The sequence below is a fragment of the Pogoniulus pusillus genome, chromosome 16 (assembly GCF_015220805.1).
Source record: "Pogoniulus pusillus isolate bPogPus1 chromosome 16, bPogPus1.pri, whole genome shotgun sequence".
Lineage (NCBI taxonomy): Eukaryota > Metazoa > Chordata > Aves > Piciformes > Lybiidae > Pogoniulus > Pogoniulus pusillus.
The window spans coordinates 5,664,802-5,677,025 of record NC_087279.1 but is presented as its reverse complement, the minus strand read 5'-3'; the positions used below and the strand labels follow the sequence as shown (position 1 = coordinate 5,677,025).

General features: G+C 42.0%; 1 protein-coding gene across 23 annotated transcripts in view; it reads right to left on the bottom strand.

Moving 5' to 3' along the window:
• FOXP1 (forkhead box P1) overlaps window positions 1–12,224 on the bottom strand; it is a 434,335-nt gene that overhangs the window by 61,661 nt on the left and 360,450 nt on the right. For all 23 annotated transcript variants that reach the window (XM_064156227.1, XM_064156234.1, XM_064156228.1 and 20 more), the window contains 2 exons: window positions 10,313–10,472; window positions 3,842–4,046 (listed from right to left, as the gene is read on the bottom strand). In XM_064156227.1, coding sequence (XP_064012297.1) covers window positions 3,842–4,046; window positions 10,313–10,472 — 365 coding nt within the window. The remainder of the gene's footprint in view (window positions 1–3,841; window positions 4,047–10,312; window positions 10,473–12,224) is intronic.

The following is a 12,224-nucleotide window of genomic DNA, read 5'->3' as shown; positions in this document are numbered from 1 at the left end:
GTCAGTGCTGAATTCTAATGATGCTGAATGCCCATGATTGCATGGGGAAAGGATCTTAACAAGCCTTGATTTGAGCTTTGGCATCCGCCTCACAAATCACACGAAATGTTCTCTCTTTAATAGTGCTGAATATTGATAAATGTCTCTGCACAGCACAACAGGGAAGTTGGTCTCTATTGGCAATCTTTACCAAAGTGTGTTTTTTCCTTCCCTACACTCAAGGGTTTACCCTGAATGATTTAATTATAATTTTCCTTGTGTAAGACAAATTAAAGAGGAGAGTAGGAGTGTCATGCCAAAGCAGATTATTTATCTCCTTAACAGATTGCTGTGCACCAAACCCCAGAGCTGCTGCTGCTGCTACTTGCAGAAACTGGGCAAAATGTGGGACAAAAGCATAGATGTAACATACATTTAAAGCCCAAATGAATGGAAGCATTAACCCATTATTTATAGCTGCAGATGTTTCGTTCCTGGGAAAGCCATGCACAAGCAGCATGCACAGCCCAAGAGCAGCACCAACACCATGCTCAATACCTCCTGCTTTCAAATCTACTTCTGCTTTTCAAACATCCCAGGGTTACTCTGGCTACCTGTCTGCTGTTGGCTTTTTTGCCACAAAGGAGAACTTTTGCTATCACTGGGCTCTGAGTGCGCAGCCATGCAGCAGTGCCACCGGTGCCACCAGAGCTATGTTCCCCCAGCCCGTGCAGGACCAAAGCTTTGCTATACACAACCATGAGGCTGGGCACGTTGAGCAGCCAGTGACCATTTCTCCTGCTATTTTAAATCCCTTGTTTATAAGCAAGACATGGTTCTACCCAAGACGTTCAGCAGAGCTGCTGCTCACCCTACGACATTTACACACGAGACTCTGCGGTCCTGTCTCATGGGTCTCAAGCAGTCTCATGGCCTGACCTGTGGATCAAGAACCCCGTAAAACACAGCCTGAACTATCCCAGTGACATGTGCCAGAGATAACAGCAATGATAGTAACTCCCACATAACCAACTTGCCTCCTGCAGCCCACTCCTTTTCAAAAGCCCAAGAGGAAGGAGTGGAAAAACAGCTTTACAGCACACCCTAAAAGTTAATGTTACCTGTATATGATTATTTATTGCTGCTGGGCAGTCATTATGATGTGGCTGTGCTTAGCTGTTAGGATACTTACATCTTTTACTGTGTGCTTTTTATTGTTGTTTAAATCTAAATAAATAGCTCTTGGTTGTATCAGACCAAAGCTAACAGCCAGTTCCACAGAAGGTGCAGGAACGACAGGGTGGAAGCCACAACTGACAAATTTGCCCTGACCATCCCAGGCTGTGGACTTGAGTGATGGGAGGTAGAGAGCTGGTATCTCCCTTGGAAGCCCTTCCAATAGCCCAGCTTAGGCTCAGGACCACCTTCACAAGTCCCCTTGTATTTGCAAGCTCAATTACTGTGCTGAACCAGCTGGGTACAAAAACAGACAAGGATTTTACTGTAAGTCTAGCAAACTCATGCTCCCACCAGGCTCATGATTTTTTCTAGTATTAACGTTTGCAACCAAAAAAAATGACCAAAATCCAGATCAGGCTTGTACTCTCTCTTTTGTAAGTATGCTAAAATTTCACTTTCTCTGAGCTTCAGATACACATCAGACAGTGAAGCACAGCTACCCCGTCCTTGCTGCTCACTCACCACCCCAAACTCCCTGCCTGCAAATAAATACCCTTTCAGAAAGGAAAACAGTGCAACACATCTCAACTAGAGGAGTTTCTGTGTCAGATGAAATCCAGGCAGGCACCATGGTGCCTGATGAGACTGCAACAAAACCCTTAAGTGCATCAGTAGGCATTCTTCTGTGTGTAGTCTCCTGCTCTACTTATGGATAAAGATGTAATTCAATCACTGCAGCAAATGGATGGCGTAAACCCTCCATGTACCAAACAGAGACACAGAAAAGTCTTTAGCTCTCTTATTTATATTCCTAAATATATCTATTTTTGTATTTGGATAGCACAGAGAATTCAGTAGATATGTAAGAAAAGAATGACAAGCTTTAACAACACAGCTATCAATTTGACCGCTGAGGACTTTAAGCTTTCTAAACTAAGACAATCTCAAACACCACCATGGCATGTTTATGCCTTCCTACTAATTTGGAACTTTACTAACAAAAACATATTTATCACCCTGACTGTAGGTCCCTATCGTCTCCAGGTGACAAACATGGGACTCAGACACATGGATTTCCAGTTCTGCTTGACAGTATACACAGAGAAAACTTTTACTTCAGGACAGATTCCTGTATTTCCACTGCATTTCCCACTAAACAGCAGTGGCATCATGTTCCCTCAGCTAGCTTGCCATTAGCAGACAGCACATGCCTCTGTTCAGTGAGAGAAGATCCATTTCACTGCATGGGGTTTTATTTTATACACTCAGAAAAACACAGATAAAAAATTTATTGAAAAGTCATAAACCCATCTTGTTCAGCTCTATATGCAGCAAAAAGGGAATTTAATTGTTTAATAAACATCAAATTGTTTTTAGTGTCCCATGTAAGTCTTCATGAAAACCATGTCCTTGACACTTACATGCATTATAAATGTATAGGCTGATGTTCCCCCACATGTCCTTGCAATAATGACGCCTCACACACACAAAGCAGCTCCTTCAGCAGTGGTGTGCTCTCCTTTAAAATCTATCTATTCCCAACAGCACTATTTTCTTAATATTAGAAAGATGTAAGAGGTATTTATATAGCTTCCCTATCAATCTACTTCCAGACCACCAGAAATATAAACTCTATGGCTTAAAAATTCCATTATCCTCTTTCTAATGAATGAAAGGAGGACGGCAAGACAAAGCCATCAGTTTCCATAAAATCCAGCTCTCGCTAGTGTCTGCTGTAACGTTTCTAGATGGGCAAAGGGACTCTCCTGAATGCAAAGAAGCACTGCCCTCCCTGCTGCACCCACGCTGCTCACACACTCCCAGAGACCCTTCTCCTCCTCCTCCTCCTCGGCAGCAATGCCAAGGCTGCAGCAGACACTGGCACCCACAGCCCGAGCTCCTCTGGGACCGTCTGTCTCACCGTAAGCAAAAGTTATGTTGTTAGGCACGCCTCAGTGAAATCTGGGGGTGTAAAGAAACAAACCTGCAATAAAGCATCCTTCGGAAGAAAGCAGAGCCCGCGCCGAGAAGCACATCAACAGACAACCCCTGATTTAAGCCATTTCTTTTAACAATGCAAGCCTAGCAAGTATAAATTAACTCACACTTTTAAAAGCCAAACAACACCAGTTAGCTAATTTTATCAGCACTTAAAAAAATAACCCTTTTGTTTTAAGAGAAACATGCTGAAGTCGAGCCTACCCTGTCTTGTGAAAGCTGGTAAAGACAGAGTGAGAAAAAAATGGCTAACATGTTAGATGAGATGGGGCACTGAAATTTGGCAGACGAACAGGTGGTAAAAGAGCCTGTACTGACCAACAGGGTTTTTTTCCTCACCTTCAGCCTAGAAGCCCAAGGCACAACAAGAGTAACGCCACCCGAGATGCAAAATGCAGAAAAAGCAGCTCACGCTCTTCACACTTCCCCCCAATATGCTTATCCAATGCACTTCTAATTAGCTAATTGTGCCACATTGATCCAATTAACAAGCCATAAAGATCTGAACAAAAGGAGCATATTCTGCCCAGTGGAGACTCCATTCAGCCACGCCAAAATCAGACAGAGCAAGACAGGGAGGACAAAACTGAGGCCAAGGCAGTTGGCCACGGCTCCCAGCCGTTTTGTCATCATTTCAGCACGCTGCTCTGAGACGCTCCTGGGTGGAAAACCCACCAGCACCTACCTCTCCCGTTTAGGAGTGTGGACTGATAGCTGTCCATTAGTTGAGGCGTGTGGGTTGATGATTAAGGAGGTCTTAGACGGCGCGGAGGAGGAGACGCAGGTGGTGGACAGGTCCAGGCTGCTGTGGTTGTTGCTGGCTGCCTCCTCTGCTGTGTGCGAGCTTGTCACTTCCTTCCAGAGCTGCTGCAGTTCTGTTGGAATCATGCCTGAAACAAACAAATTGGATAATTAAATCAATTAACAGCTAATTCGGCCGTCTTCAAACAGTAATTAAATCAAAGAGTCAGTAAACAAAGCCTAGCGTTAGTTTTGTGTGTGTGTGTTTTTGCGCATGTATGTTTTTTTAATAACTAAAGGCTAACACTTGAACACTCTGAAGCTCTGCTCCATTTTCTGGTGTGACACCTGCAATAGCTATGTAAGGTAGAATCTGAGGTGGAGGGCAGAGTGATGTACATAAAAGTCACCCAGCCCCAAATTCCACATCGATGGTTATGATTTTTTTGGTCATTAAAATTACAGAGGGTCTGTTTCCAGAGTCCCAACTTGGACAGATATCACCCTAAGCACGCTGCAAAGCTGACAACAAAGGTGGCCAAGGGTTACTCTGTGGTCAGCTGGGGAAATTTTTTGTTTTAAATACTAATACACAATTTAATTTCTTTTTATAGAAAGTGAGCACTTTCTAACCTGTTTTCCAAAGAAAGGAAGGTCTTAGGGGAAAAAAAACACCACCTCAGCTTTATTATTATGACAACACGAGCCACGATATGACTAATTTTGTGCTTAAGTTTTAAATGATGACAAATAGCTTTGTTATTAAATACAGTTTTTATTAATCACTTTTAGACATAAATTATGAATTCATATTGTCTTCCTGAAATGCTTTTCAAATTTTAACAGTCAAATTGATTATACTATGATTATTTCATTAACACACCTATCTTTCTCATTAATTTTGGTTTCTTGAACTGCTCCCTTAATTGATGGATGTGTCTACTGAAAAACTGTGTAAGTTTCTATACAAGTAACACTATTATTACTGTCATTGCTTAGATTGATGCTAATGAGCCATTCAAAAGTAAAACGAAAACATCAAATAAGCTTTGATAATAAAAAATAAACATCTTTTTTTTTTTTAAATTATTATTTTTCTGTTGTGCCAAAATGGTCAGCAGGGTTAGGACACCGAAGGCTGTAGATGAGGCAAGTGAAAACTTTGCCAACTCCAGCAGGCCAAAGCGAAGGCTGGGAGGGAAGGGGAGCCGTGCGCGTCAGCGTGACATGGGCTCACGCTGAGATCATGCCTCTGGATAAAGCTTAGGTTTGTGGCGTGATGAAACAAGTCAGGCTTCTCTCACTGAAGACTATTTCAGTGCTCTTTCAGAGGAGGCCATGGGAAAAAATTAGCAGTAGAGACACATCACTTAAACATCCAAGTTAAAAAAGCAGAATAATAAAAGCCAGCGTCTGTGTGTTTGTACAGAGGTTTCTCATCGCTCTGCTTCCAGATCATCACTTGGATGACTGTTCGTTGTTTCACCATATTGGAGCGCTGGAGCTAGCCTAAAGGAAACCTGCCATTTTCTGAGCGCACAGCAGCAGCTCACACAGGCATGGATCTCACCAAACCTAAGGTATTGAAATGAAAAAAAAAAGAAAAAGAGGCAGGCAGTATGCATTATATTCATTTGAAACACATAATAAAAAATGCCAAGGTCTAAATTTAATTTATTTTTGTCATTTAGAATACAATGGATAGATAATCATCTCAACGTGATCAGCCAAACATCTTTACTTTGCTAAACTGTTAAAGATTTTAATTATGCTAGCTTTGGAGAGCACTGGTCTAATGAGGCGATAGACTCCAGAGAATCTAAGTGGTTAAGAACTGTGAAATGAGTCTGATAGGATTTTTTTATATTCACCGTGGATCGTTTGCATATCAAAGAGGAGTAAATTATTGCACGACAGACCAATAACCTTCCCCGCCTTTCCCAGAGTAGCATTAACAAAAACAGTTGGTCTCCGGTAACAGTTCACTACAGAAAAATGCTAAAATCCTTAAGTATCTGCAATTAATATATATTATGGAAGAGGCTTCAATTTATACATTAAGTGATCAGATATTCTTAGGACACATCCCTTGCTCTAAAGCCACGTCACTTTCCTTTCATCAGCCCCAAATGCTAATTATATTTTGATGGATTTTGTCCCAAATGAGCATTTAGTTATTAGACATATTCAATTATTACTTGTCCCCTGAAATTAAACCTCTGAGCGCATTAAACAAAGAGAAAGGTCAGTACACAAGCCGATGTCCTGTTTTGCTGTGTCGGGGCCATTATTTTCCAACACCTTGCAAAGTGACAGTGTGGGATGTATTTTTAGCCAGCGCGCTTGACAGGACTGTCTGCGCACTAACAATTACCTGTGAGCGGGACTGACCCTTACACCACTGTTTACTCAATTGAAACAATAGTGAATAGACTTGTCTGTTGATGATAACATATTGATAGGAGACTATATGAGTCGACACCTATTTTTATTTTCCAGAATAAGCAAATAGGGGAAAGAATAACTGGCCTTGGGTTTTGGTTGTCGTGTCCCCCACTCCCACCCGCACCCCTTCCCCCCCTTACATGGATTTCTGCAGACTTTTAATTAGAGATAGGTTAGCACCCACTCCTTTCTCCCTGTCCCCCCTCCTCCTCTTCCTTTCCCCTCTTCTCCAGGTCACTCCTGGATCTACTAATGCTTTATCCCAAAGAAAAGCTTGCAACTGTTACAGCCATTAAAATATACATCCACATAATATTTATACCTTGCTGAAGATCTCCTAGAACTCAAGATGTTTGGTCTAACCTCTTACATAAGTGTAATAACTCATATTCTAACAACTGTAACATACTTTTCTATGTAACACTGAAAGAAAAATATATATATATTGAAAGAAAAAAATACAATACACTCAATTGTCTGGGGAAAAACTGCTGAGGGTTATAAGAGTATTTTGGGCTGGGACACATTAACTTGAAGAGTTGACTGTGATGTCATAGACATCTGCACACAACCCACTGCTTTAAAATGATGACATCACCTGATGAATAAAATACTATCTTAAAAAAAGCTTCTCTCCTCCTTCCCTTCCTCAAATTTAGACCTTTTAGAATAATACTGGAGAGAATTGCTAACTAGCCTGTCAAGGCGGGCAGCTGAAAGGTGTGCTCATTACTCATCCAGCAAAATGGTTAAATAAAATAATAGAACAAATGGTAAAAGCAAGTCAAATAGGTCCACGAACACCGGCAATAAATTATGCAATTTACCATTTAACAGTTTCAGTTTAATAGCGAGAGCTAAATTTTAAGTCAGATTCCCAGAACTGTGCTGCAATTACCTGAGATCGCTACTGCCGGGGCTGCAACTTTGTACATACCAGTAAGGGGATTGAGCCCTGAAACTACCAAATCTAGAGCAGCAATCAGGCACTCGGATGTCTCAGTCCTATTATTTTCACTCACTGGTGATCTGAGGTGTGATTTGCAGTTTCATTTTGCAGATACTAAAGATCTAGCTCTCAGCCCTCGCAGCTCAGAGCACTGCTGAAATGTGGTTTATTTTTAAATTGCTGCTATGTACAGATGTAGAATCTAGATTACAGATGTGTCTAAACACAAAGCAGCAAAGATTACACAAATATAACATTAAAGGATGTGCTGTTCAGTGAGAGACAATAGGCAAGCACTAAAAACTAAAATGAAACTAAAAAAAACAACCCCCAAAACCAGCTTTAACGAACGTATTAGTTCAAAAACCATAACAAAAATATCACTTATGAAGGAGCGTCCTCTCCTTAGAAACATTTATTACTGTTACAGACACTTAAGAATAAAAGCAAGATGCTTTTAAACAAATTCATAGCTCCATTTACTAGAGGGATGATTTTTATTTCTCTTTCTGCACACATTTACAGTATTTGTCTCAGTCTTGCAAACTGTTCTGGAAACAAAAGGACATGATAGATGTCATTTGTTTTTTTTATATAAGAAGTGTCCATTACCAATTATTTTAAACCATAGGCCTGGCTCTTCACTGCATTTTTCAGGACAACTAGTCTCCTTCATTATGAAAGAAAATGTAGGCACAGGTTTAAAAAATGTATGTTGTGGGGACAGTTGACAGATTACCACTCCTGGAACTCAATTTCCCAACCCCAGGTATCACCGGCTCAAAGACAAACAGAGTTGCTCAACCTCTTTGTGTCCTTGTACCTCCATACCCAGGTGACCATGTTCAAGCAAGCAGAAAGTTGATTTAAACCTCATAATGACATCAGTTTTAAGCCATCGTCTCTCTGATAAAAAAGAATAAAATAGAATCTCGTGCTGTACTGCAGCCTGCCTGAATTCTCAAGTTACTCTTTCCTCCTGCCGCCCAGCCCCCGGCTCCAGCCGCCCCCAAGGCTGGCAGCTCATTTCCCTGCAAGAACCAGCCCCTTCTGCTCATGTTTACGTCTCCTCCGGCACGGAAGTCGGCACCCCTTTGGTTTTAAATACGCTTCTTGGCGAGGACTAATAGTTACACTGCCCTGCTAACCATATCAATCAATGCCACGACTGCTGAATTACCTACTGGTGTCTCCGATGTGTTACCGCGCAGATTACACTTCATGCATCACCACATTCATTTCTTTCACATTACACATGAGCGTGTCTTGTCACTGCCCAATTGCCCTCCTTTGGACAGCTTAACTGATGTACTATACAATGAACCTTACCCAGCCAACTTAATAGTATAGCAGCTCTGGGAAAAATTAGAAAGGTTGAAGCTTGAGTCCGGTGGGTGTGTGGGAACAGCCTGGGATGCTTCCAACAATAAATCTGAAGCGTAATTAACGCCCGTTACGTTTTGCAAGTATAAATGGCATTTTGTCCCCGTGTCCTTTCTCCTGGATTTATTTCATGCCTTCTCCTGATCACACCACACACTGACAGTGACCCACCAACTACAATCTCAAGCTTGATCATGCAGCTCCCGTTCAGGCAATATCTTCCCATGCATCAACCTCTGGTTCATGCGCAGGCCTAGTCTAGACCTGGTGCCCAGCTTTGGGACACTAGAAAGCTGAACTGCCTCTTGCAGAAGGAGGTGTTAGGTTCCCCAAAGCTTAGCTTCTCAAGACAGAAGTTAGGCACTCAAATAACTTTGTGGGTCTGGTGAAAAAGAGCCTAAATAAACCATGCTAGACACATGTCAAAGCAGACTCCAATCCCCAGTTTTGTCACCCTTTTTCCATCTAAGTTAATATCTGCCAGCCACCTCACTTTCCTTTTGCAGCTGCACATAAAAATGGAAGGTGGAGCACAGGAGCAATTCTGTCCCGTCCCCCTCTTTTAACTGATTCATTATATGGTTTAGCAACTAGTAGTGGCCCTAAGGCTGCTCTGAAGAGTCCAAATCATTCAGCCAGAGCTGACTAAATTTGTTGAGGTGGATGTTTAAATTTATTATGAGGCAAGGGGAGGAAAAGGCATGATTATTCAGAAATACCAGCATCATGGTTGAAAGACCTGGTCTTCTCTGAGCCATGCCAACTTTGAACAAATTGCCTTCATCACAGCAGCCAGAGCTCAGGCAAGCCTGTTACAATGTCCCAAGGCTTACAGACAAAAAAATGTGTGAAAGAGGTGAAGAGCATAAAAACACCGGTTATAATCACTCGACAAAAGTATTGTGCTTTTGGTAGTTACTGCTTTCAGTGTATCAGTATCTTAAAAAAAAAAAAGGGGTTTCAGTAAAGCAGTAACTTCTTGCAGAGTGCAGGAATGAATAGAGATGTAGGAGGACCTAACTGCCAATAACACCATTAAAATTAAATGGAGGCAGCCCCAATTCGCCCAGCACGGAGGGAGGACTGAAGCTACAATGCATATAGGCAGTGATACAAATGCCACATCAAGAGGCATGGAAAGCAGACCCTGCCACCTCTCCCTCCCAGCTGCAAGGAAGGACAATCCAATTTCTACACTTGGGCAGCATGTGGATCAGGGCTGCTTTGCATCCGGCTCCATGCCAGGCTGGAACCAGAAATGGTCCAAGTAACACATTTAGAAGAGGAAACGCTGCTCTGACACTATCCTTAGCCACGAAGCAAGCACCAAGAATCGATTAAGATGCCTCCTGTGAAGGATTTCAAGCCCAGATTAGTACAAGCTTCGGGTCCGCCAGACCACCCATAGCTGTGCCAATTGAATGCCAACTCCAAACCGCCTGCCTCCCGCCAGCCAGAGCAATCCACAATTCCAGTGACGCCCTTCTCTGGAAATGTCTTTATAGTGCCCATCTTGGCTGTCAGAATTTTCCTGTGCTTATTACTTTATGAACCTATGAGATCTCTCTCTCTCTTACTGACAGTTTTGCGTGCATGCTATCACTCTGTCGGCTGGCAGCTCCCAAACCCCTCACCTACCTTGTGCAAGGGGTTGCAGAGGCAGAGTAGGCTGGCCAGGCTGGATCGTCAGCAGCCCCTGACGCTGTAAAGACAGGAGGTGCTGCTGTTGCAACTGCTGCATCTGTAAGAGTTGCTGCTGAAAGGCCAACTGCTGTGTAGCCACCTGCTGCTGCTGGGGCTGGAAAGAAAATAAAAATGCACATTTGTCAAGCCAGAGCAAAGCATTAACAGAGGATTCACATGGCTCCTTGTCTCAACACGCTTCAACCTCTGCATGCAGTCACCTGGTATCAATACAAGCAAGCAAGCCCACTACCCTGCCTCAAAGACCCCAAGGCACACGTGGGTGCTTGAGCTGACCACAGAGCTGCAGTCCACTCTACCTCCGGCAGTTACTTTCATCCTACCTAAACTCCTCCAGCCGTCTCTATTAAAAATGCATGGAGTGTTCCTTGGCAATGCTACCACATCACCCTGATCCATGTGGTTATGCTTTACCCCAGAAGTGGCTGTTTTTCTTGTGATGGCTAAAGCAAATGCTGCCAGCAGCTGTTAAGGTCCTAGGTAATTCTTTGAGGCACAAGACACATATAATGTGGGAACCACACCATGATCCCATCACACTCAGATGCAATGAAAACCAACCCTACACTGTGCTCTGTTTGCTCATGCAAGGGTTGTCTCGGCTATTAAGGCAATAAAATTGGCTTAATTTATGGTATTTTATACTTACTCTCTCTTATTCGTCCATCAAGCCCCACAATACCCTTGTTATATTCAGAACTGTTCTGTGCTTTATTTAAGGCTGCTACTTCTGCACTTTGAAAATTTTAATTATTCTCACTAGAAAGAAGATGGAGTTGCCTTACTCCACAGGGATGTGAACCTTGAACCTTCGAGGTGTAAAAGAACATGTTGCTTTTCTCACTACTGCACCCGGAGAAGCTTTTAACTACTCTGTTTATCACTTCTGACATAAATAAATGAGAAAAAATCAGACCTTTGAAGAAGAAAAACTTCATCTAATATTGTTAATTAGCCATGACAAACGATGAAATAACATTGTAAATCTTTCATAGAAACAGCCACTAGATTTTAATTACACACATTCATAATTTAGCAAACAACATCTTACTTGAATGTGAGTGTTTAATATGTACAGTACTCCAGGCTTCAGAGTTCTTAATTTTGTTCAGTTAAGGAAGCCTCTAGGTTTTGCTTCCATGCTCATCTTGTGTTTTATTTGCTTTGTTCTTTAAAATCCATGAAAGGCTTTGCATTTTGATAAATATCTTTTTATTTATTGTACAATGACAGGAGGAAAACTTTTGTTGTGTAAAACATCAATACATCATGCCAGTGTTTAGCAGTTCCTTGTGCTAGCCAAAAAAAATTAATGTAGATTTCCTTAGTAATTATCTGAGTGATAGAAAGATAATACAGTGCAGTAGCACAATAAATAGAAGGAAATTATCTAATATCCCTAATCTGCTAGGAATCATATCAAGGTGGAGGTCTTATACACATTATGGCTAACAATTATGGAAAGAAAATTAACTCTTACAAAACTACATAATTCCACAAACAAACCCCAGCCAGATCCCAAGCTTTTTGTCACCCTTCCTTGACATCAAGCCAGAGGATCACTGGCTCCATTCCCAACTGGAGTCAAGTAGGGGAAAAAAAAATCCACCAGAGCTGCAGGAGCAGGACTGACAGACAACAGCCAGGGGTTTGGCCCCCACTTTCTTGTACCACCATGGTAACACTGCATCCAACTGTATACTTGTGACTGTACTGACACTTATCAGTAGTCAGACTATTTATCTTCTTTATCAAGTCGATTTATCTTCTTTCCAAATAACATCTAGGCCTTCGACAGCACAGTTGAACAAATAGGTGTTTAGATATCCCAAAACTCAGAGTTTTC